This window comes from Takifugu rubripes, chromosome 2 (genome assembly GCF_901000725.2).
Source record: "Takifugu rubripes chromosome 2, fTakRub1.2, whole genome shotgun sequence".
In the NCBI taxonomy this organism is placed as follows: Eukaryota; Metazoa; Chordata; class Actinopteri; order Tetraodontiformes; family Tetraodontidae; genus Takifugu; species Takifugu rubripes.
The window spans coordinates 6,923,345-6,948,338 of record NC_042286.1 but is presented as its reverse complement, the minus strand read 5'-3'; the positions used below and the strand labels follow the sequence as shown (position 1 = coordinate 6,948,338).

Below are 24,994 nucleotides of genomic sequence, written 5' to 3'. Positions count from 1 at the left end.
TGCCGACGTGACAGTGAAACGACAAGTGGCATAAAACAGGAAATATTCCAGGTTCCATCTGGAATATTGCACAGAAGAGAGCGCAAATATCAACGTAATTGCACTCCCTCCGGACAGAAGCTAGTCACATCTCTGCCGCACAGTGGCTAATGAGCGTCTCTGCATGCAGACCACATCACTTGGATACTTATCCATTAAATGAAAGCATAATTACACCAGGGAAGTGCTTTTGTCTCTTCATTTTCTCTCATCCTCACCCTCCCTTGGTCTCAGGTGGCCGTTTTATACGTGAGGAGTGGCCCTGCCACTGCCGCGGCCCCTGCCGCTCCGTCTCCATCTTCTCTTCGACATAAACGGGCACGTGTCGGCCGCTAAAAATAATAAAAATAGTAGCAGAAAGTGGCATCTGGGTATCCGAAGCCTCAGCAAATCCTTCCCTGCGCGGTTCAGGTTGGCATTTCCCGTTCGCAGGTTTTAGTGTGAGATGAATAGGGGCATTTAAGTGGCGGTGCAGCGTGTCGTCAAATCGTCCTTGAGTGTCGCACAATAGGCACAAAGCGGCGCAAAGAGGGGCGCGAACAGTAGGCGGAAAGAGATAAGAGGGAGAGGGTTAACAAAGAGGCTGTCAGCGGCGGCGGCGCTTTGTCATTGTCTGGAGTATTTAATGAGCAGGAATTAAACAATGACAACCCATAATAACCTGAGAGCAGTGGGTGTATGTGAGGCTGTTTGTGCTGTGACACTCAAACGTTTCCGCGCTTCAATTGCAAGTAATGAGGAATTGTTCACCTGCCGCTCAACGCCGCTTTGCTTCCTGTTAAATGAATCAGAAATATGGTTCCAGAGAGGTTATGAGCCACCAGAGGGGCCCAGAAGTGGAGATACAGGTGCAACTCTTATGCTTTTTGGAAACTTTTTTCTTTTTTTTCGAGTGAATTCACAGACTTCGTATCTGCGTAGCGCTTTGTGTTGGCATTTGCCTTCAGTCTCTTTGTCCTGGAAAAACTTTTAACTTCTCTGTCGTTAAAATAAATAACAGAAAATCGGCTTGTCAGTCCCACTCCAACCAGTTTATTTTGCTTTATACGCCCATTTTAACCAGCATGTGAGCCTAATTAGCCCTTTTAAGCGCTTTCCCTTTCCGCCTCTGTGTCTTCATGCAGCGTTCTTGGATGCATATTTAAATAAAGGTTTCTGGCAGACAAACTTTACCTAAGATAACCTCATTTATGGTGGAGACATTCATCAGAAAGCAGGAAATACTGGTCTGTTTTTTTTCTAGCACCCAAAATCAAAAAAAAAAAACCTGGAGGAACTGAAAGATACTATTCTTCTAATCCTGAAGTGTACAAAACAACCCTGTGCTTCTCACAAAAAAACAACTTCCCCGCAGTCTCTTAATGAGAGTAATCCTCCGCGTTTGAAGCTCTCGGGTTCATAAAAGGTTTCGCCACCCAGCGTCTCTGATTTCCAGCTGATTCCAATTAGACGCTCCCATTAAATAATACTGTAATGCACTGGTTTACTGGAAAGAGAACAGGGGGCGAGAAGAAACGGAGCACATTAGAGGAGCATCTCATCTCTAGAGGTTAATCTTCCATTTTCAGCCTAATTTAAAGAGCACTGGGAAGCGTGATGGGGAGAGGATGCGGAAAGAGGGAGGAAAAGGCCAGATGTGGTGAGATGGGGGACGAAAATGGGAGAGATTGGAGCTCAAGAGAAGATGGGAGATTGAAGGAACCCAAAGAGACGGCGTTGATCCATAGAGAGGGAGACGGGGAAAGGCCACAGATAGCCTGACCACCGCAACGTGGAGGAGGATATCTCATTTGTTTGCTATTGGAGCAGAAAATGACCAGCCGTGATCCAATCAGGCTGCTGCTCGCTGAATATGAGGCGCAAGCAGGCCGGCCGCAGGCGTCGGTCTCCAACATCTGATTAAACATGTGGATATTAATCCAGACAAACAGGCAGATCACATAGCTGGAGGTGGAGGCTGCGCACGTACAGACGGGCGTGAACCCATCAGGCGTCTGGGGAGGATCCCACCGGGGAAGCCATCATGTAAATGTCAGCTGGGGCGACAATAACGTTGTGAATGTGTTCGGGCAGGTCAGGCTGAGCGTGGCTGATCTGGGGTCTGTGCACGGCCAGGCCACTGTCTGGATACACAGCACCCCCTACAGGATCATCTAAACCCAGCAGTGTGTGTGTGTGTGTGTGTGTGCGTGTGTGTGTGTGTGTGTGTGTGTGTGTGTGTGTGTGTGTGTGAGCTGAGCTGAGAGGGAGACTCAGTGACTTTATACTCTTGATAATCTGGATTAAAACCCTCTGGGACAGCATTAAACACTGCCGGCTGGGCATTACACATACCAACAAGCACGCACGCACGCACACACACACACACACACTCTACCCCCTCCATGCCTCCACGCTCGCGTGAATAAATCAGACATCATTTATCTTTTCACCTGTGTGTTATACTGTTAAACGTTCACGTGAAGTCCATCCTTTCCAGCTTCTTATTTATTCCCTCACAGGGACTCAAACAAACACAAAAGCACTTCGGACTCACACACTTCGCTCTCTGCTCTTTGTAAAGGAGGCTGAGATTCATGAGAACCTGGCCTGCCTGCCCCAGCGAGGGTATTAGGTTTGATTGGATTGGGCCTGGGGATTTGTGTATTAAACTCAGATTACCCAGCGATCCGATGTTCTGCAGAGAAATCCAGCTCGTCGGAGGCGTCCAGTTGATGTCTTGCAAATGATGTCTTGATTTGGCCTTTGACCTGCGCTGGCAGATTTCCTCTGTTTTTCATTTTTGACTACATCTCGCTGTGTTCTGGTTCCTATCTGCTCCGTTCTAATCCGCTAGAGCTCTCAGTCTCAGTCTGCTCTGTTTTCCACCGCTTCATTTCCTTCAACTCTTTTATTCCAGATCAATCTGTTCCACCACAGAGAATATGTAGTCTGCTGGTAGAATAAACTCAACGTGCTGTCGTAGGAGGGAAAAAAACACTGGCAGTAAAAGTCTAGCCTGCAATTTTCATCCAAATTTTGCCTCTGAGCTCTCGATCACGATCATGACATCATCGTGTGGTTCTGATGCAGCTTTGTTCTATGAGCGATGGACCCTGGTTCTCCGCTGAGGACCGCCGGGCACCATCATGGTGCTCTAAGCCTGTCACAGAGGAGACTGGTTTATAGACGTTGCCAACCCCCCCCCCACCCACCGCCTCAACAGTATTGATCTTTTCCTCTAAATCTTTTTTTAAAATATGACATTCAGTAGACCGCACACGACACAACGGGCCCCGACAGTCCTCTGAAATCTAATATCCACCCAGACGTCCGAACTCATCCTCCGTTGGCTTCTTCTTCGATGTCCCACCAGTTTTCGATGAAATCCATCCAGTAGTTTCCACATAAGATCGATCAACCGACCGACGGCACAGACCAAAAGTTTACCAGAGACGTTGAAGCATCCGCCGTCTCTCTGTCTCTACGGGCTCGACCTACCGGGCCTCAGTCATCACACCGCTTGACCGTGTGGCGACAGAAGAGCTCAGCAGTCGGCCCATCTCTGCTACTCTCTGTGATTTCAAAATAATCCCCCCACCGGGATCGTTAAAGTTTCATTTTCTTATCTTAAGACTCACATTTACTACTCACACCTTCCAATTTTCACACAGCCTCCACGTTCTTTCCCTGAGAGCCGGCAGGAGGCGCGTCCGTGGGCCAGCGCGCTCCACGTGGCTGCGCTTCAATCTCGCCGCTCTGCTTTTTATAGATCTGCTCTGTTCTCCAAACGTTCTGCAACGCTAACAACTCTCTCTCTCTCTCTCCGAAGCCTAGTCTGACCCGTTTTGGATGGAGCAAGGCTGAAAATCTCGGGTCTTCCTGAATTCAAACGGTGCCACCGGAAGATTAGAGCTCACAAAAGAAATCGGGATGGGGCGACAAAAGGTATGTGACAGCTCTGTCATAAGCCCCGAACATGAATACCTGGCGTTTACAGCGAGGCAGCTGTCACCCGCCCTTTATTTCTCCCTCGTTCCATCTCCCTCTCTGCACAAGAGGTAGCCGTATCGGCCGTACCGAGCGGGTCATTGATTTTCTGTCAGCAGTGCAAGGACTGAAGGCCCATTAGGCCGGGAATGGACGGACAGACGGACAAATGTTCACTCTCACACACACACACACGTAATATCATTTGATGCACCCTCAACTACTCTGGCAGTAAAGCGGTTGTTCCAGCAGTAGATTTGGCCAAGATAAAAGAGAAATTTAGCACTGCAAGATCAAAGCAAAAGAAAAGAGCGTAGAAGACGGAGGTGCTTTTATGTAAATATAAAGGTTAGAGCAGTTCCACCTGGTCATGTTTAAAGGTGAGATCAAAGGGGAGCCAACATAGAGTTGTTTACCTTTGAGCCTTAGCTTGATTAGCATAGCAGGAAGGCGCTAATGCGTTTTTACACTTTGCTGGTCAAAATGTTGAGTCATAAACGTCATAAACCAGCCGGATGGCCTGGAGACCTTTATGATACATGCATCTTTCCGAGCGAATTGGAATAACGAGGAAATCGGCCACTTAACCACACTTGTTTTCCTTGACACGGGCGATTTGTGGGAGAGGCTTCACAGCAGGAGTGTGTAATTTTTAAGTCTGAGCGGAGACACTCAAGGAACGTCATCCGACTTCTTTCTCACACTTGAGGGTGCGCCCTCGAGTACCACTAGAGGCCTTTTATGTGGCTATTTTTACACGCTGCATTCTAATCCCTGTGAGTAGTGCAGGGGTCCTTCCTGCACTGGGTAGACCAGGGTTTGGACTCACTTCCTGTCCCAGTTCTGTTCCTGTTCAGCCAGGACACTTGGCTGTATCAGTGCATCAAAATTGATTTGAAGTCTCTCTAGAGACCCCACAATGATAGTTACATCGAGTGTGTGTGTGTGTGTGTGGAAGGGGGGGGGGGGGAGTGAAGGACATTCAGTTGATTGATGGCGGTCCAGACATTTGTTAAGAGGCTCCAGGTGGAAAGCTGTTATCAGCTGCAGGCCGCAAGATTACCTCCTGCAGCTTTCCAACTTTCCCCCATAAATCCTCCCATTTACACTCTTCCTCCAAACACTCACACACACACACAAATGCAGTGTAAAACTTTGGAAAACCTTGTACGATTTTTACATGCACAGCGATTTTTTCTTTCCTCCACCGGCTTTCTCAGGCATCTCCAGGCGTCCTTCTGTCTCTCTCTCTGCCTCCTTTTAGCTTTCCCTTATTCCCGTCTGTACCTTTAGGTCAACAAACTGATACTCCTCCTCTGACTGACACATCGTGACCCTGGAATTCTCCGGGCCCAAAGGATTCGCTCCTTTTTCCGTCGCTTCATGTGCTACTTTTGACAGTTGTGACACCAGAAAATGAGACGTTAGTCAGAGCAGCCGTTCACCTCCAGTCTGCCCGGAGGCTGAGCAAGAGGAGGGCTGGATAAGGTTAATTGGTTGTATTCCGACAGTTATTATCCCCGATATTACGATTTCATTTTTATACCAGTGGTCTGCTGATAAGTCAAGCCAGACTGCTCATCTCAATCTTACAGGCAGCTCTCATTTTCCCTCTGTAACTCTGCTTTGTGAGTTTCCCGTACATCCCTCGTATAACGACATTTTGTAGCCTGGAGGAAGTGAAGATGATGGGCTTCTCCGAGGCGGAGGACTGAAAAGCGGGAGCCGGATTTGAGAGGAGGCGAGCTGAAATGCTGGCAAAGGCACAGAGGAGCCCTCTCGGGCTGCTGAAGGGCACGACGCGCGGCCTGCAGAGGATGGCGGCGGGATGGATCCAGGCGGCATTCCGAAGCAGATAAAAGCGGCTCACTTCAAAGGCAAACGTGCCGTGAAGTCAGAACCTCTGTCTCTGTCTATTAGCTCCAGCAGAATCAAAGCTGTAAAGTCTCTTTTTTAAATGAGCGTTAAACACACACATTTTTCTTTTGTAAATTCATGTCACTGGGAGTACTGGAGGTTACTGGAGGTCGTACTGAGGTGCAGCTTCTGGAATTCCTACTGAATGCATTCAAAAGTATTTCCTCTCCGAATGTTTGGGGATGTTGTCAGACATTGTGAGCTTATTTTCCCAAAGAAAAAGTCAGAGTTTCAAGCTAACAGGTCCGTTTATTTTAGAGAAGCACAGTGATGGAATGTTCTAGCACTCATGACTCACATCCGTATTTGTTCCACAAAAGTGAAAGAAAAGACGTCAATTATATGCTAAAGAAATCCTATTTGAAATTGCCCATTTTTGCCCACACTGCACTGTTTACAGTCATGTTTCCATTAGCACATTGCTAGCTATTGAGTTCCAATAGAACACACTGTTTTTACACTCCCCGCTAGCTGATATTGGTCTCTTTCTCTTTTGTGGAGACTAATTTCAGGTACCCAACGTCTCAGGCGTCCTGCTGTCTGCCAACCTTCCACCCCTCATTGCACCGAAGCGCGCCTGGGAACAGCCTCCTACCATGACAACAGGCAGAGGTTCCAATTTTGCTAAAAAATGCTGACAGACAAAACAACACACAACAAATGAAATTGATTGCAGGAGGGAGAAAGGGAGGACGTATGAAGTGCGGAGGGATGACATATGGACGGACGCAGTCCAACAGACGAGGAACTGGGAGGACATTTGGAGGATACATCAGGCAGTTACGAAGCTATTTGGTTTCTTCTACAAGACCACCCAAGTGTCACTAATGGACAAAGTAGGGGCTGGTAAACACATTTCTGTGATGGCACAACACTGCTGAAGGGAAAAAATATATATTAAACTCTCTTCACACGTCTCACACCCTCCCAACCCCTGTCTCTCACACCGCCTTAATTACTCATTTCTTGCCACTTCGGTTTTCAATCTTTGTCTCTCTTCGCTCGCTGTCTTCCTCCACCCTTCTGTCATGCTTCCATGTCCGCCATTCCGCGGCGCTCCCCCTCTTTCACACTGCGGCGCACCGAAAAATGGGAAAAGGAACACGGCCATATGTGAGGGGACGGCAAACAGAATCGTGCTCCCGATGTCCCTGCAGAGACATTTGTGGACGTTTGGCCGGGACGCTCAGGGGCTGACCAACCTGGCGGCTCCTTTATTAACGGAGCGTCTGTGTGTCCAAAAGATCAATTTTATTTATTTATTTTTATTTCTCTTGGAGCTTTTGCTGTTGTTCCTGTAATTGGGGAAGAGTGCAGTGATGACGTTACTGAATTAGGATCCCAATGTGGACAGGACAAATATATAACCAAAGTTTGTGGAATTTCATTTTATTTTTTAGGTTGTCATGGACACAAAAGTAGGAAATACAGATTTTTACTGCACAAAAACGATGGTGTGACCTTTGACACCCGACCCCCCTCTTCCTTTATTTTTCTTTAATTCAGATGTTACAACATTTCCACTGTTGCCTGTTTCATACGAGCGCCTTCATGAACCTGAACTGCAGGTTATTTGCTGAATCATGATTTGAATTGTTCCAACCACAAAGGCCGCCTCCTGCACGTACAACAACTGATTATCTGCAGCCTTAAATAATAATGGAATAATTTGTCCCGTAAAAAGTCGCGCCTGTGTGTATTAAATCATATTTCCAGGCCACAAGTGCAACTCCACTATTGTGCATTAAAATACTCCTCAGCGGCTCAATGAGTGCTTGTTTTGACACCACTTTGCACTAATGCTGACAGTGTGACACCGCAGCTATTAGCTCCTTTCCCAATCCCGCCACACACTCGCTGCTATCAGGAAAAGTGTCAGAAGAATATGCTTAGCGCGGTTTATGAGCTTGTGTGTGTGTACGCCTGCCTGTATTTAGCAGGGTGACACTTCAGATTGTCTGTGCGTTGCCACGGGCACCATTGCTGGTCGAGGGTGGGGCTTGTCAGGGTGTAACCAGTGGGAGCATTCCTGATGTTTACACAGGCCCGTGCTAGCACCTATGCTATATGTAGCATGTGGGATCGTGCGACGATGTGAGCATCCTTCTTCTGAATGTTAATTCATCAGAGGGGCATTAGTAACAGACCAGAACACCTCCATCTGCCGCTGTGCCATCCTTCCAGCGGCCCCTCATCCTTTTAAACATCCCTTTTTAATCATCTCAACCTTATTATCACTGTTAGCGGTGTGCAAACTGGTCTGTAACTAACAAGTTTTTCTGTTTTTTTTTTATTTGTAAGGAGTCAAAAGTCCTGTCATAGCATCGCTGTGTCACTTTCAAATCAGTGGTTCACTGCATTTTCTTGGTTTCGCGGTCTGTTTTCCCTTCTTTCTGTATCTTCCTCCACGTCTTTGCTCTTCGGCTCACACACAACAATGCTTTCGCTTTCAATTTTAAAGATAAATATTGGGCGATGTGAAACCAAGTTGTAGCCACCGCTTAGAGCAGTCTTTTCCACCGCTTCTCCCTTTCTGTCCAAATATTTGCCTGTCTCGCTGTTTCCGTTTCTTTCCCGCACGTGGCTGCCTTGATCGTGGGGGAACGGTAAGAGGGAACACAATAAGCCTTATCAAAACAGTCGCTGAATTCACTGAGATAAGGAATTCATTAAGCACCGCCGCTAATGATGTGCAAAGAAGTGAAATTACAGCAAGGACAAAGACAATGCAAGAGAGGAGAGGGGGAACTGGAGCGGGGGGGGGGGGGGGGTAAAAGGGACGTGAGGGAAGGGCTTCCTCCTCCTCTGGCTTCTCCTCTCAACAAGTCAAAGAGCAGAAGGCCTCAGTCACAGGACGATGCTGCTGCGTCCCGTCTCCTCTCCCCACTTTGTCTTCCTTCACTCACCACAGGCTGCAGAGGTTGCGAGTCAACACACTAATGCATGTAGAATGATGGTTCTCATGCTTTTATAGTCCAGAACATAAGCAGGGAACTCTAATCCCAGTGTCATTGCTTAACATTTCACTCTAACACACACACACATACGCATCTGCCATCTGCTACCAGCGCTGCCCTATGTTATAACCCCCTCCATTCCGCCCTGGATTATACCCCCTCAATATTTACATTTTAGCAAATCCAGCATGCAGCCTCTGATAGGAGCCATCTCTAATCTGAGGTTGTGTGTGTGTGTGTGTGTGTGTGTGTGTCTGTGTGTGTGTGAGTGATTTGTTCCCTCTCACTGTGAGGACAGCATCAGCGACCACAACATCTGTTCAACACAGGGACTAGATAGCAGATCTGAGCGCATCATCTGACCACACACACACACACACACACACACACACATGAACTTGTAAACAAGGACGCATCTGTCCATGCTGCATTCTTGTCGTTATCATGTTGGCTTCTGTGAATTTGTCGCTTTCCTGTAGAGGATCGCAAAGATTTTTTGTGCATTTTGTGACGTGTAAATCTGGGCTGTGGGCATAAAGTTGCTGATAGATTCAGGTTGTATTAAGAAACTGTTACAAATGATTCCCCTAAAGTAGATCATGGTTGTTATGAACCAACCACCGAGAATGTGTGAGTGTCACTAAGCATTGTTTGATTAAATCTTTAAATCAGCTGGTCCTAAATCGCTCTCAAACTGTCAGCAACAGAAAACAGGTAGTACCCAAGGATAATTATATATATTTTTAACACAATGAAAGTGGACCTATGTGACTATGTCTTGTTGAAATTGATTGAATTTAAGGGCTGTTTTCTTATACACCAAATCAAATAACTCATATTGTGCAAAATGGTTCAAAACAAGCTTTTGTTATCTTTAACATTAGCTCACAAACACAAAACCAAGTATCAAATGGAAATAATTTATCACAATGACACAAGAGCTTTTTTAATTTAGGGGGGGCACTTCAAGGCAAAAATTGCAACCAGTGCTCAAGCTGCTTCCAGTAATGACAAAGATGTTGGAGAAAAACAAAAGGCTCAAATCAAATTAATTTCCAGCACAAGCTGATTGGGAGGACTGATGTAGTGATGATGGTCTGTTTTCTTGAAACAGGCCAGTCGGGGACAGCGAGGCTACTTCCTGTTTCTAACCGGAACTAAGTGTACATCTGGAGAAAGGTCCGTCTGCTCTCCCGGTGTTTTAACCGCTGTTGCGCTTCTGTGGCGGAAGCGGCAGACAGGTCGGTTCGGGGAGCCGGATAATGGATCTCTTGGCTCAATGGAGCAGCAGCGGACTAACAAAAAAAACCGAGAAATAATCGGGTAAAGCTGGGAGGAAGCGCGGGGTGAATCCGCCGGAGTCGACGCGCGCTGGCACGTGCCCGCCTGGCTGTCACGTCCCGCCGCTCGCCGCGGAAGCAGACGGAAGCCACTCGTCATCTCCGTGACAACCAGAGCGCGAGAGAGGAAACGTATCCATCATAAATCGGTGCGGTGATGAGCGAGCTCCCCTCGTCTTTCCGGTCGGCGCGCTCGCGCACAATGCCTTCATATTTCATCTGCGTCATCAGGAGCGACTGTCTCAGCCGGTCCCCACGCTGTCTCCTCTGCGGCGACATAATCTCGCATTTCCCTGAAACCAAAGCAACTGCGAGGCCCCCGTGGAGCTAATGTGCGCCGAACTGCAGAAAACAGCAGTGCACACACGCTGACACTCAAGCGCTTAAGTATATGTTGCAAAGAGGAAAAAATAGGCTAGCGTGGAAAGTAATTTTTGTTGTGGAGTGGGAACAACGCGTCACCCCATTTCAATCAATCTAACCTCCTATTATAGACTAATAATACAAAAGAGATTGAGTGAAATCTTGAAATGAAAAAAACGGTGACGCACAAAAGTATTCCTGGGTGGGGAAAATGGGTGTTTGGCGCCACCTGGCGTTTAACGAGCGTATGCCTTTAATGTGAGGACGAGATATTGGCTGTGTATTCTTCTGTAAAATACGGTTGATAATATAAAATACAGCAACATGTTATTAGAGGTTTTGTCTCATCTCTTTCTTTACAAAGACATTGTTTTCTTGTAGCCATGTGTTTGCTTAGCACAACCCTTCCTAAAATTACTTTAGATATATTCTTGACCTGTAATCTATTATATTTCTTGTGGGCACGGGTATATTTTTTTCCAAGCTGCATTTTCTTTTGCATTAATCAGCTTGGTCCACTTAAATACATGTATGTGTTTATTGTTGTAAGTGGTCACAGTAAACGCAACAAAGCAACTTGTCTTAGTGAGTTAAACACTAAAGGTTCTGTACTGTAATTATTAGTGAAAAACGTGTAACAGTGTTGTTTCTGCAACATTTTCCTTGGCATAAATAACTAATAAAACTTCTCATAATTAATTTCAGTGTTTGTGGGCTGCCTTTGTTCACCCGGAACTGTAAAAATTGATTTAAAGCAACAAAAAGATGACCTGGGGATGTTGTTTGTCAGTTTCCTTAGTTTTGTCCCAGTGTGTGCCAGAGTCTAGGCTCTGCAGGGCCAGCAAGTGGCCATTCACCTCAGGGGAGCGCCTGTGCACCACAGATCAAGCCCTGAGCAATAACCCCCCACCACCACCCCCCAACAGTTTAAAGTGAACAAACATTTTTCTTTTGCAGGGGAAGAAGTTTAATTACAGGTGCCTTCTATCGCAAAAATAATTTCAACAACAAATTCTATGCGTGCAAACTTCCCATTCTGTCACTTCCTGGTCTCACACTTCCTCCTGTCTCACCTGAGCTCTCATTGGAACACCTGATCCACTCACCCTGTCACCCATCTCCAACATGCTCCTCAGGGTTTGCATCCTCTTCATGTGGTTCCACACAGGTAAGACCGTGCATCCAAATGTAATCCAGAGTCTTAATGAGCTCTTTTCTCTTCTCTCCATGACAGTGAAGACCTGGACATCCTCTGCATCCCCCAGATGTGTCACAGATGTTGAGAGGAGCTCCTCATCAGCAGAAGGTATGAGGTATTATTTTTATCTGATTTTACATTCAGAACAGTGATGGTTCCTATTATTTTAGATCTTTAGATGTGGTTGCAGGTGGCCTCTGAGACAGAATGAGAGTTCAGGAATGTATGGAAATTCCCAGTTACTCATTTGAACTCATTTACTTCTACTTTTTACTATGATTTTATGACAACATTAGCATAGACCGCACAAATGCAGTGCAGCCTGCCACCTTGTTATTGGGTTAAATTGAAATTAACTTAGACACTAAAGTTCTTTAAAGTGTGTGTAGATGTTGCCCTGTGATGAACCAATGCACAAACAAACAAAGCTTCAGCCAGCATGTTTGCTCATAAAAGGGAAGCAAAAACCACATCCTCTACCCTTGGTTCACTGCTGCTGCCTGTTGTTGCAATCACACTAAGAGGGGGAGGAAACGGTGGCTCAACATGGCACAGGAAGAGGCTGCAGGCGAGGAGCTCATCATTCCGGTCAGGTTGTGGACACCAGCTGATTCTGCAACAGTTTATGGTACAGTCTGTAAGGTTCCTCACACGTCTCTATGTGTTGGCGCCCGCTTGTGTCTGCATCTCCACCTCCTGGTGCCCCAGCAGCACCTGGCTCCGGTTCCTGCTGTCCACGGAATGCTGCAAGGTGATCGTGGTTGTGCAGCCCTCTCCTTTCTTCAGCTTCCTGATGTGGGCCAGGATGTACCTCCGGAACTTCCTGGTGGCGAAACAGTACACCACGGGGTCCAGAATGCAGTTCACGCCCATGAGGAGCAGCGTGATCTGATGCGCGTCGTTGATCGCCTGGCGGGTCTCCTGGCTCCAGTCCACGTGGCCCCAGCCCTGCTCGATCTGCAGCACCCCCAGCACCCAGGCGCCCTGGGTGACATGGTGGGGCAGGAAGCACACCACAAAGACCCCCACCACCGGCACCAGCATCTGCAGGGCCCTGCGCTTGACCCCCCTGGGTCTCTTAGAGGACAGGGAGTCGCTGCGCAGATGGACAGATTTGGCGCTGGATGAAAGCAGCGCCTTAGCGATGAGGAGATTACACACCAAGACCAGGCAGAAGACCACGAAGAACAATGCGATGATGATGAAATGGGTGGTGGCCACCGTCTTCTTCTGCGAGTCCGTCTGGTTCTGGTAGCCCTCGAAGCAGCGGATGACCTGGTTCTCGTCTGTGTTGGTCCCGGGAGCCACCAAATGCGGGATCGCCATGGAGATGTTCAGTATCCAGATGAAGACACTCACAATGATGCCGCGCAGTCTGTGGTCCGAGGAGGCGGCGTCCAGGGGTCGGGTCACCGCCCAGTACCGGTTCACGCTGATGGCCCCAAGGAAGAGGATGGAGCAGTAGGTGTTGATGAAGAAGAGCGAGCCCGTGAGCCGGCACATGAAGTCGCGGTAGACCCAGTTTCCGTGGCGATGGTAGTAGCCGATCCAGAAAGGGAGGGCGCACACAAACAGGAGGTCGGCGATGGTGAGGTTGGTCATGTAGATGCGGATCTCGCCCATGGCCTTGGCCTCGCGCATGCAGCGCAGGATGAAGAGCACGTAGATGTTGGCCAGGAGGCCGAGGACGAAGATGATGCCGTAGGCGGGGGGGAAGAGCTTGTACCGGAACTCAGAGTCCAGGAAGTCCTGGCTGTGTGACGCCATATCTGTCCGTCTGTCCGTCCGCTGTTCATGGTGGAACACGGCAGAAAACAGCGGAGACTTTTTTAGTTCCATCATTCCCAAACCTCGTTATTCGTACGATTCCTATAATGTTGCTTATGCGATATGTGTCAAGCTCGCCACCTTCTCTCTTTTCTCATCTTCTGCATCTCCTCCACAACATTTTTGCTCACAGACAAATCTAACCTCATTCACAATTTCAGTAACATTTGTGTCTGTTAAATAATCCTCTTTATCTAAAGAGCAAAGTTAATGATTCAAGGCTATTTCACATTATTTATTGGAATTTATATTACATGCATCCCTTCTTAACTTGTGGTTAATTTAAAAGAATGACATAAAAAAAAAACACAAATCTAAATGGCATTTATGTCCTTTTTTTAGTACTAAAGCTAGTCAATAGAATTTGAAGTTACATTAGGTAAAATCTTAAGAGACACAAGGAATAAAAACTTACCAGAGCGCTTCCTCTTCTCTACCCTGTGTGAAGAGTTGAGGCATCCTGCTTGTCACGGAGTGAGCCGTGCCACTTACGCATACACTTCCTACGCACGCACTTCATACGCACACACAAACATTTCATTTCCATTCTGTTCTGTCTGGGGTTACTCGGTTTAAGCATTTCAGACGCACCACTTTTTACCATAGCTCACCAGCAGGACGTACTTCCTCGTTTGGGGAAACCGAAGGGCTGGTCCATGATTGTATATATGGAGGGGTTTCGCGGGGTGCTACGGCACAATCTATTTTAGCGGGGGTGTTTTATTGGGGTAAATTGAACATGTATTTTACTGTGCACTGGGTGGTTGTTGGTGGTGGAAATTTGTTTTGGAAGTTTTACGCATCTTTTTGTATTTTCTTTTCGGTTGTAATTTTGTGTTTGTAAATGTATTAGTGAGCGTAATAATTTTGATAATTGGTTTCACCTGTGGGAGGGGCTACAGGTATAAAAGCCCTGTAGTAGGCCCAAGACAGGGCTTCTTGTTGGTTGTTGAGTTGGTTGGTCATTGTTTTGGAAGAAAAAGAAAATTGTTGGAAAAGAGTTAAAGTGGTGGGGTGTAAGAGTGTGCAGGGTCTGTACGTATTGTATGGATTTAGCCTGGCATCTTCTGACGCCACTTTATTTTTGGTAAATTAAAATACATTTTTGGAGGAAAGAATCTCCCATCTCCCTCTGTCTCCTCCACCGCCGTTCATCCTTGCGACACTGCTGATGTCATTCCTACAGCCAGTTCACAGGAAAACCTTTAATGGTGCAACGTGTCTCGCCACGCCTACTGCAGCCTCTGATGAGGGCTGGACCTGTTGTAACCTGGAAGCCTTTCCTCACTGAAGGAGAGGGAAAAGAGGGTCTAGGACAGGGGTCGGCAACCCAAAATGTTGAAAGAGCCATATTGGACCAAAAAAACAAGAAACAAATCTGTCTGGAGCCGCAAAAAATTAAAAGCCTTATATAGGGCTTATAATGAAGGCAAGTGTCTATATTAGCTGTATTAGCCTACTTTCCAAATGATAAGTAGGCTACAAATACATAATGAGCATTCATGATGAAATGTTTATTTTCCCCGCAGCGCATCCTGGAGAGAATGACGCACTACGTGGCCACTCTGCTGTACGATGGCGCTTTAAGTTTAACTTCCATTATAATGAGATGTTGAAATTAAATATTTATTATACACATTTATACAGGATTTGAAAACTAAGAATGATTGTCACGTTATTCCTCCTACTGAAATTATATTAAAACAATTTCCATTTTCATATTTTTAAAAAGCTCCAGGGAGCCACTAGGGCGGCGCTAAAGAGCCGCATGCGGCTCCAGAGCCGCGGGTTGCCGACCCCTCTAGGAAAATTAATGATCGGTTGTCCAACATGATTTTTCATGCTTTTACTGGATTATTATATTAATTATTATTGTATTAATACCATATGTCCAAACCAAGTAAGGTGTGAGGAATGCAGGCAGGAATGCAGGCAGGAAATAAGAAATAATCCACTTTGATTTACACAACTACCGCCTGCACTGGGGTAACTACAGCTCGACCTGATTGCGTAACTGACCCTCAGGAAACGTCACTCTGCAGGTTCAGTAAATTTACAGCACACCTTCTGATGTGTGGAATCGTGAAGAGCGCAACATTATTTAATAGTTTATATTAAGATGTCATATATGTCCAAATTTAAAGGAACTTCCATCTACCGGTAATAGCCCGTGATACATGTTACGATACACGATACACGGACGAAAAATGCATAGCGAAACACGCTAAACTCGACGAGTTGAAAGGACAGATGAGTTTGGATAAAATTAACGCTCTTCGTCGGAGTTTGGAGGTTCAACAAGCAGCTTTCACACGACCATGTACCGACAGAGAGAATATTACGCGTGCAAGTTTTGTGATGAGTGAATTAATAGCCACGAAGCTGAAACCTCACGTGAACGTGCCTCGTAGCCGCCGCTGAGGCGCTCGCGCCGGACAACGTAAAATTGTTTCAAAGTGTGAATTTTTTTTCGTGAATAACTACTTAACTAAGACATATATTGTTATGATTCCAGTGGCTAACGGTATGTTTTTATGGTCAAGGAATCTAAATATGTAGTCAAAGTATATGTGGGACTAATATTTATGGTGGAAATCACAATATGCCAGGAATTGTTGCGTTTGGCGGAGGTCTGCGCTCTCCGAGTGCTTTCTAGTTGTTATTATTATTGTCTTTATCTTTCTTTCTTTTAATTTATTTTCTTGATTATCTTGTTGTATTGCAGTTTTTGTGAGTAGAGGCCTCAAACAGGCCCTTACGGGTCTCTTGCCTCAACTCTGCACCTCTTTTTTTATTGTTTTGTATGATCATGAAAACATATTTTACTTGTTTGTCATTTTATTCTATTTTTTTTTTGGTGATTTTATATGCATGTGTGTTAAATAAATAATTCAAACTCAAATGCAGCAATCATGAGACTTAGTAACACAGTGGTTATAGACTTTTTTTGTCTTTTTTTGCATCCCTAGCTATGTGTTCGTAATAGTATGGCCCTCGGAGGACTTTATAAAAATTGAAATGGCCCTCGATATGAAAAAGGTTCCCCACCCCTGGTCTATGCTCTGCACGGCCAGCAAGTGGCCATTCACCTCAGGGGAGCGCCTGTGCACCACAGATCAAGCCCTGAGCAATAACCCCCCACCACCACCCCCCAACAGTTTAAAGTAAACAAACATTTTTCTTTTGCAGGGGAAGAAGTTTAATTACAGGTGCCTTCTATCGCAAAAATAATTTCAACAACAAATTCTATGCGTGCAAACTTCCCATTCTGTCACTTCCTGGTCTCACACTTCCTCCTGTCTCACCTGAGCTCTCATTGGAACACCTGATCCACTCACCCTGTCACCCATCTCCAACATGCTCCTCAGGGTTTGCATCCTCTTCATGTGGTTCCACACAGGTAAGACCGTGCATCCAAATGTAATCCAGAGTCTTAATGAGCTCTTTTCTCTTCTCTCCATGACAGTGAAGACCTGGACATCCTCTGCATCCCCCAGATGTGTCACAGATGTTGAGAGGAGCTCCTCATCAGCAGAAGGTATGAGGTATTATTTTTATCTGATTTTACATTCAGAACAGTGATGGTTCCTATTATTTTAGATCTTTAGACGTGGTTGCAGGTGGCCTCTGAGACAGAATGAGAGTTCAGGAATGTATGGAAATTCCCAGTTACTCATTTGAACTCATTTACTTCTACTTTTTACTATGATTTTATGACAACATTAGCATAGACCGCACAAATGCAGTGCAGCCTGCCACCTTGTTATTGGGTTAAATTGAAATTAACTTAGACACTAAAGTTCTTTAAAGTGTGTGTAGATTGTAGTTGCCCTGTGATGAACCAATGCACAAACAAACAAAGCTTCAGCCAGCATGTTTGCTCATAAAAGGGAAGCAAAAAGGGTGGATGCTTTAATCATGGTTCACAATAGTTTTTACGGACACTCTCCCGCTGTCCATTGTTGCCATGGTGAAGGAACCAGTGGCTCTTGCCATTGAAAACCGAATACTGAGACATTGTGGGTTCCTTTTAATCCCTTTAATTTTGATTGTCAGTGTTGAGGTTCAGGTGCCGAAACATGTAATAATCAAGGCTGTGGGTAAACGGAGGGATTAAGAGTCATCCGTGCGCTGATAAAGAACACTTCCCATTCTGTCACTTCCTGGTCCCACTTCCTCCTGTCTCTCCTGAGCTCTCATTAAAGCACCATGAGCCGCTCTCAAACATCAGCCTGAGTGTTGGTGCCCTCTTCATGTGCTGTGAGAGCACAGGTCGGAACAACCCACTGAGGGTACAGGCGGGTCTAGAAGCCACAGAACCTCCACTGCTGGAGATGTTAGCAGCATCTCAGCTGCAGCAGATCGAAGCTTCCAAACCGATTTTATCCAAACACATATTACATGTGCAAAAAGGATGTTGGGATAATGTTCTGTGAGCCAAGAGGTCTAATTTCACCACAAGCAGCTTAAGGTTTGTCAGACAGGACGTTAAGTCAGACGTGTGAGACAGAATGAAAGCTGAAGGCAAGAGAAGAAGATCTGAAAGTGTTTGGTTTGTTTTATTGTCTCCCAGCAACGGGGGTGATTTTGGGAACAGCCGCCTTGACCTTCTCTATCCTGGCCTTGGTCCTCATCCTGGTCATTCTCCTCTGGCTGGCTCTGCATGAACCCCCCCCCAGCTCTCTGGCTAGTCTGGCTGTTGGTAACAGCCACAGCTCAGCACCTCCCCGATCACACTTCAGGTACATGTGAAGTCAAATCTTCAACCCCCCCCCCAAATAAAAAGTTTAGGATTTTCACTTTTTTTCCAAACTTTGAGGGGAGACCCGGAGAAGGTTGGCGTTGAAACGGACGTGTACATGAATTACACCAAGGAGTCCTACACCAACCTGGACCCCACCAGTATGGAGAGTGTATACTCCAGCATGTCCTGATCATCTAAATACAGCAATGTAATAAAGTCATCAAGTATTGGTCTGGTTTTGTCTCATTTCCCCTAAATGAATGTGAATATGAGCAGCACCTGTAGCAACACCCTTAGTATTAAGTGCTATAATACTGGTTATGGATGTGCGCTGGCTCGTGATGTCTTTAGGTGTTAGAAAGCAGTAATGAAAAGGATAAGGATAAAAGACTTTATTGATCCCACATCGGGGAAATTGCACATTACAGCGGTAGCCCGTGGTGTACAATACAGAAAAGAAAAGACTCTTATATTATGTACGTTGCTATGTACATTGTACAGTATATACAGAAATTAAAATTATGTACAGAATAGACTGTAACAAAACAAAATGTTTAACCACAGTGGTTTTTTCTTCTTCTTTTTCTTCTTCTTGTATCTGAAGGGTCACATGTTTTATAGAAAGCCACTATAAGATTCTCTTTGCAAACCTGTTATTATTTAACTGGTGACTAAATTTGCCAGAGATGAATTTATTTTACAATATCAATCAATAACCGGCTCAGCTCTGTTAGACACGCCACCACACAAGTTTAGACAGCTGTATCAGCACAGAGGCCGGCAGAACATCCAGAATTTGCCGCACATCCTAGGAACCAGCCAGATCCGCCTCCAGGTTACAGAATCACCTCTGCAGAACTGTGGGTGCAGACAACTGAGATATACCCGTGGTGACAGCTGCGGGGTTCTAAAGCGAAGGACACAAACGTCCTCTGACAGTCATCGGGGAAAACGTCCCGGAGTCTCCGACTCCATTTTCGTCTTCCAGCGAGGCCAAAGTCGACAGATTCATCCTCCCATTTATGGTGGAAGAGATGTTGCAATAAACTGGAGAACACACGCGCTGCGAGTAGAACAGGAGTTAAATAGCAGTGTTCAACATGAAATCTAAATGACCCGTATAGGAAATGAACAAAAATGGTTTGTCACAGTGAATCATGGGATTTTCAACAGTATGTCACAACAGTGACGTCCGGGGGCCTTGGTTCACTGCTGCTGCCTGTTGTTGCAATCACACTAAGAGGGGGAGGAAACGGTGGCTCAACATGGCACAGGAAGAGGCTGCAGGCGAGGAGCTCATCATTTCGGTCAGGTTGTGGACACCAGCTGATTCTGCAACAGTTTATGGTACAGTCTGTAAGGTTCCTCACACGTCTCTATGTGTTGGCGCCCGCTTGTGTCTGCATCTCCACCTCCTGGTGCCCCGGCAGCACCTGGCTCTGGTTCCTGCCGTTCACGGAATGCTGCAAGGTGATCGTGGTTGTGCAGCCCTCTCCTTTCTTCAGCTTCCTGATGTGGGCCAGGATGTACCTCCGGAACTTCCTGGTGGCGAAACAGTACACCACGGGGTCCAGAATGCAGTTCACGCCCATGAGGAGCAGCGTGATCTGATGCGCGTCGTTGATCGCCTGGCGGGTCTCCTGGCTCCAGTCCACGTGGCCCCAGCCCTGCTCGATCTGCAGCACCCCCAGCACCCAGGCGCCCTGGGTGACATGGTGGGGCAGGAAGCACACCACAAAGACCCCCACCACCGCCACCAGCATCTGCAGGGCCCTGCGCTTGAGCCCCCTGGGTCTCTTAGAGGACAGGGAGTCGCTACGCAGATGGACAGATTTGGCGCTGGATGAAAGCAGCGCCTTAGCGATGAGGAGATTACACACCAAGACCAGGCAGAAGACCACGAAGAACAATGCGATGATGATGAAATGGGTGGTGGCCACCGTCTTCTTCTGCGAGTCCGTCTGGTTCTGGTAGCCCTCGAAGCAGCGGATGACCTGGTTCTTGTCTGTATTGGTCCCGGGAGCCACCAAATGCGGGATCGCCATGGAGATGTTCAGTATCCAGATGAAGACACTCACAATGATGCCGCGCAGTCTGTGGTCCGAGGAGGCGGCGTCCAGGGGTCGGGTCACCGCCCAGTACCGGTTCACGCTGATGGCCCCAAGGAAGAGGATGGAGCAGTAGGTGTTGATGAAGAAGAGCGAGCCCGTGAGCCGGCACATGAAGTCGCGGTAGACCCAGTTTCCGAGGCGATGGTAGTAGCCGATCCAGAAAGGGAGGGCGCACACAAACAGGAGGTCGGCGATGGTGAGGTTGGTCATGTAGATGCGGATCTCGCCCATGGCCTTGGCCTCGCGCATGCAGCGCAGGATGAAGAGCACGTAGATGTTGGCCAGGAGGCCGAGGACGAAGATGATGCCGTAGGCGGGGGGGAAGAGCTTGTACCGGAACTCAGAGTCCAGGAAGTCCTGGCTGTGTGACGCCATATCTGTCCGTCTGTCCGTCCGCTGTTCATGGTGGAACACGGCAGAAAACAGCGGAGACTTTTTTAGTTCCATCATTCCCAAACCTCGTTATTCGTACGCTTCCTATAATGTTGCTTATGCGATATGTGTCAAGCTCGCCACCTTCTCTCTTTTCTCATCTTCTGCATCTCCTCCACAACATTTTTGCTCACAGACAAATCTAACCTCATTCACAATTTCAGTAACGTTTGTACTAAAGCTAGTCAATAGAATTTGAAGTTACATTAGGTAAAATCTTAAGAGACACAAGGAATAAAAACTTACCAGAGCGCTTCCTCTTCTCTACCCTGTGTGAAGAGTTGAGGCATCCTGCTGATGTCATTCCTACAGCCAGTTCACAGGAAAACCTGTAATGTTGCAACGTGTCTCGCCACGCCTACTGCAGCCTCTGATGAGGGCTGGACCTGTTGTAACCTGGAAGCCTTTCCTCACTGAAGAAGAGGGAAAAGAGGGTCTAGGAAAATTAATGATGATCGGTTGTCCAACATGATTTTTCATGCTTTTACTGGATTATTATATTAATTATTATTGTATTAATACCATATGTCCAAACCAAGTAAGGTGTGAGGTGTTAAGCGACCGCAGAGGAATGCAGGCAGGAAATAAGAAAGAAACCATTTTGATTTACACAACTTCCGCCTGCACTGGGGTAACTACAGCTCGACCTGATTGCGTAACTGACCCTCAGGAAACGTCACTCTGCAGGTTCAGTAAATTTACAGCACACCTTCTGATGTGTGGAATCGTGAAGAGCGCAACATTATTCAACAGTTTATATTAAGATGTCATGTATGTCCAAATTTAAAGGAACTTCCATCTGAAGTGATACATGTTATACTATCGCAGTGCTTCTCAATTATTTTCTGTTACGCCCTCCCTAAGAAGAAAACATTTTGCGCCCCCCCGCCGTGACTATAATTAGTATAATTTGTCTATGAAATTGTTATAAGTACACCTCTGCATAACATTGTATCCTTATTAATATTTTGAAAACAAAAAAAGAAAAAAATATAGACCAAAGCGGGATGATTGTTGCCAATATTCGGCACGTTTTGGCCGAAAAAACTCAAGCGGCTGATCAGCGTGACTGGGGTGTAATGTCTTTAAGTGAGGGTTAGGGTTAGTGTTAGGGTTAACCAGGGTTAGGGTGATCAGCGTGACTGGGGTGTAATGTCTTTAAGTGACACCTTCATTTATTTGGCTTCATGCTGCCTGCCAACATTTTTAGACAGTAAACACACCGGTCTTTCCTCGTCTCCCACCGTAGTCGCAGTGAAGCCAAGCGCTATAAATGCTTCGTCATATTTCCTCGTCTTAGCTTTCGGGAGACTTTCGTATGTCTCATTATCTCCGTCTCTCTCCGCCTTTCTTTTCATCACTGTTAAGTATTTTTTTCATGCTGTCTCTTGGTGGTTTGTTCACTGCACTTCCTATCTCTTGCTCTGTGGTGTGTGAGCGCGGGATGTGCGATTACACTTTATTCTAGTACGGCAAAAAAAATAAATAAATAACATGTTCTCCGGGGTCACACGCGCCCCCCCTGGCATCGCACCACTATTTGAGAAGCGCTGTACTATCGGATGAGGGTGTAATACAAAAGTCTTACCACAAGGTGGCGCAACACGCTTATAAACCAGTGTTGGGGGTTGAAAACGCTGCCTCTGTGATTTGAGGCCAGGTGAGGCGCCAGACAGCTTCACATCTGCCCTTGCATCCCTTGCAGCTTCGGCTACTTATGTGGTGAATGTGACATACAGGCAGAAAACACAGCACAGGCTCCTCTCCCTGCTGCCACAGTGTAATTCCAAGATGAAGGTTAACGAGCCTCCACAACCTTATTGCTGTTATTATGGTCTGGCAGTGAAACAAGAGCTCCTTGGCGGTTATGGCCTGCAGGATGTGCCAGAACTGCCGTGCCATTGCTGCATATACAGTCTGACACTATTAATTTCTGTTTGTTTTGTTTTTTGTCTTCACGATGTGACTCTTTTTTTTTTTTTGCTTTGGGGTGTGGATTTGAAAGATTCCACAGCAAGTGAGTAAGATGGATCTCAGTGAGAAGCCTATGTCAGACGTGATGTGCTCCAAAGCAAAGCATCTGTAATCGTTTTCTAATATAATACAGGCAGAAGCAATCCTGTAGTTTTTATATTCCCAGACGATCCAACCTCAGTGAGGGAACTATGTTACATATGAAAGCAAGACCTTAGATGAATATAGAATGAGACAAATTAGCCACAGTTGTGAGTTTATTAGATTAGCGTGAATGCATTTTATGGTTCCATTTCATCATAAATAGAGGAATATATCATGGAACAGAATATGTCAAAGCAAAACATTCGTAAATCTGTATAAGTGACTCTTGCTGCACAGGTCAGTCCGAAGAATCCTTCCACCGAGGTGTGGCTGTGCCTTCTGTGCAGGTGTGCAGCCAGAAATGGAATGGGGCCAGAATTTATTCTTTAATAGGAATGGCGGCTCTCATCCCAGAACATCTGTAGACAAAAAAACAGACTTGTGCATTCCTCCGGGAGGGAGAAAGGGTGGACTCTGCCCGTCTACAGCTCTCCGTGTCCAATTAACGCCTATTTACAGTTGCTCCTTCGCCTCACCTTGATTCATTGCACTTTGCCTCCGGCAGATACTGTATGGAATGCTGTGGTGGGAAGCGTTACAGGAGGGCAGGACATGGCAGCAGGCCTACAGTGAGCAGAAAGTATGAAGCAGAGGGAGACAAGTACCTGGTGGAGGGGTAGGGCTGGAGCGTGGGGCACTCTGACAGGTTTACTACATGCCAGAGGCGGAGATTTGAGGAATGCCCTCCTGCAGTGAGTGAGCTCGGCGGCGGGGGGGGGGGGGGGGCTAAACAGGCCCAGTCATTTATACCTCTCTGGATGGCGAAGGACCAGGATGATTTTAGCTGAAAATATGGCCAGTTTTTAAGCATTAAACGGCAGTAGGGACACCATAAATCCTCCTCCTGCATCACTGATTGTTAAAATGATGAGCTGATGCTGCAGCAAAAGCACGGAGGGGCCATGTTAAGTTGCTTTCTGTGTGTCTTTAAAAGGGGTCGCTCTGAGCATTAGCATGCCTCACAATCTGCCCCACATTCTAATCCATCAGGGTTACATCTGTTTGAACACTGGCCGTAGCCCACTCTGCAGGGACAGTGAATTAAGCGCATTAACCCTCATCCTTGCTGTAAAAGGGACAAAAAGTAGGAAAATTACAGCGCCGGCCACACAGAGGAACTTAATCCTCCTACTCTTGTCTAATTGTATTTCTAAAGTCCTCGTTTCGATGAGGGGAATGGCGTCAGGTGGCTGCGTCGACCTGACTGGTGTCTGTACACGATGGGTTTTTTTTGGTGACCTGGGCCAGATTATTAGAGATTAGCCCCTCTGGAGAAGATAATGTGCTCAGAAATTTGTAATACACACAGTGAAATTGCAGCTGCTCCCAATCCCAGAGAGTATTTGATAATGATTTGCGGCGTTTATAAACCCGGTGGGACAAACGGTGGCGAAGGATGTTTGTGAGGAGGAAGGATGTTGGGGCTCTTCCTGGATCAGCCTGCCTCGGGGTGTATTTGCAGCATTTGTCCCCGCAGCCTTGTCCTTATACCGTAGTTTCCTGGCATTTTGCATGTGCTTGCATGTGATTTTTATGTTCTCAAAAAGACAAAGATGGCCTCACCTTCACAGAATTGGTCGATATGCATGGATTTCTGGACTTGAACCTCTCTGATAAGGCCCTGAAACCATATTTCCCCCTCAAACTGTGCCTTCATCCAAACTCCCCCCAAAAACATTAGTAACATAAAGACAGACATGTAATTTGTACAGAATGTATGCAGACAGATTACTCACACACACCAGGGCTTGGTTTTCCTGCTGTGGCTTTCAGGAATCTGGGCTTGCCTGGCTATGCCTTGACTTTCTTTTATTACTTTCCCCCATCCAGAAAGAACACCGTGGCTTTGTTTACCTCGCCATGCTCGCGCCATGCCATTATTAGAGAGGGAATGGCAGCGCTGCTGGAATGGCTGCAGGTCATGCTCCTGAATTGAGCCCAGCCGATGTCATTGATAGTGGTATTATCTCTTTTCAGGG

The 24,994-nt window shown here is 46.5% G+C and overlaps 2 protein-coding genes across 4 annotated transcripts; both read right to left on the bottom strand.

Moving 5' to 3' along the window:
• Positions 1–11,528: 11,528 nt before the first annotated feature.
• On the bottom strand, positions 11,529–14,241 carry LOC101066541 (platelet-activating factor receptor-like). Of its 3 annotated transcripts, none has more exons than XM_011620132.2 (3): positions 14,202–14,241; positions 14,026–14,124; positions 11,529–13,571 (listed from the first exon to the last, which is right to left on the bottom strand). In XM_011620132.2, exon 3 carries the CDS (start codon positions 13,548–13,550, stop codon positions 12,441–12,443), a length of 1,110 nt encoding a protein of 369 aa, XP_011618434.1. In that variant the 5' UTR covers positions 13,551–13,571; positions 14,026–14,124; positions 14,202–14,241; the 3' UTR covers positions 11,529–12,440. The 3 variants fall into 3 exon arrangements, with proteins under 3 accessions (XP_011618434.1, XP_011618436.1, XP_011618435.1); XM_011620134.2 differs by having other exon boundaries at positions 14,222–14,240; XM_011620133.2 differs by having other exon boundaries at positions 14,212–14,239.
• A 4,702-nt stretch (positions 14,242–18,943) lies between these two features.
• On the bottom strand, positions 18,944–21,238 carry ptafr (platelet-activating factor receptor). Its single transcript, XM_003962731.3, has 2 exons — positions 21,144–21,238; positions 18,944–20,861 (listed from the first exon to the last, which is right to left on the bottom strand). Exon 2 carries the CDS (start codon positions 20,838–20,840, stop codon positions 19,731–19,733), a length of 1,110 nt encoding a protein of 369 aa, XP_003962780.2. The 5' UTR covers positions 20,841–20,861; positions 21,144–21,238; the 3' UTR covers positions 18,944–19,730.
• Positions 21,239–24,994: the final 3,756 nt, after the last annotated feature.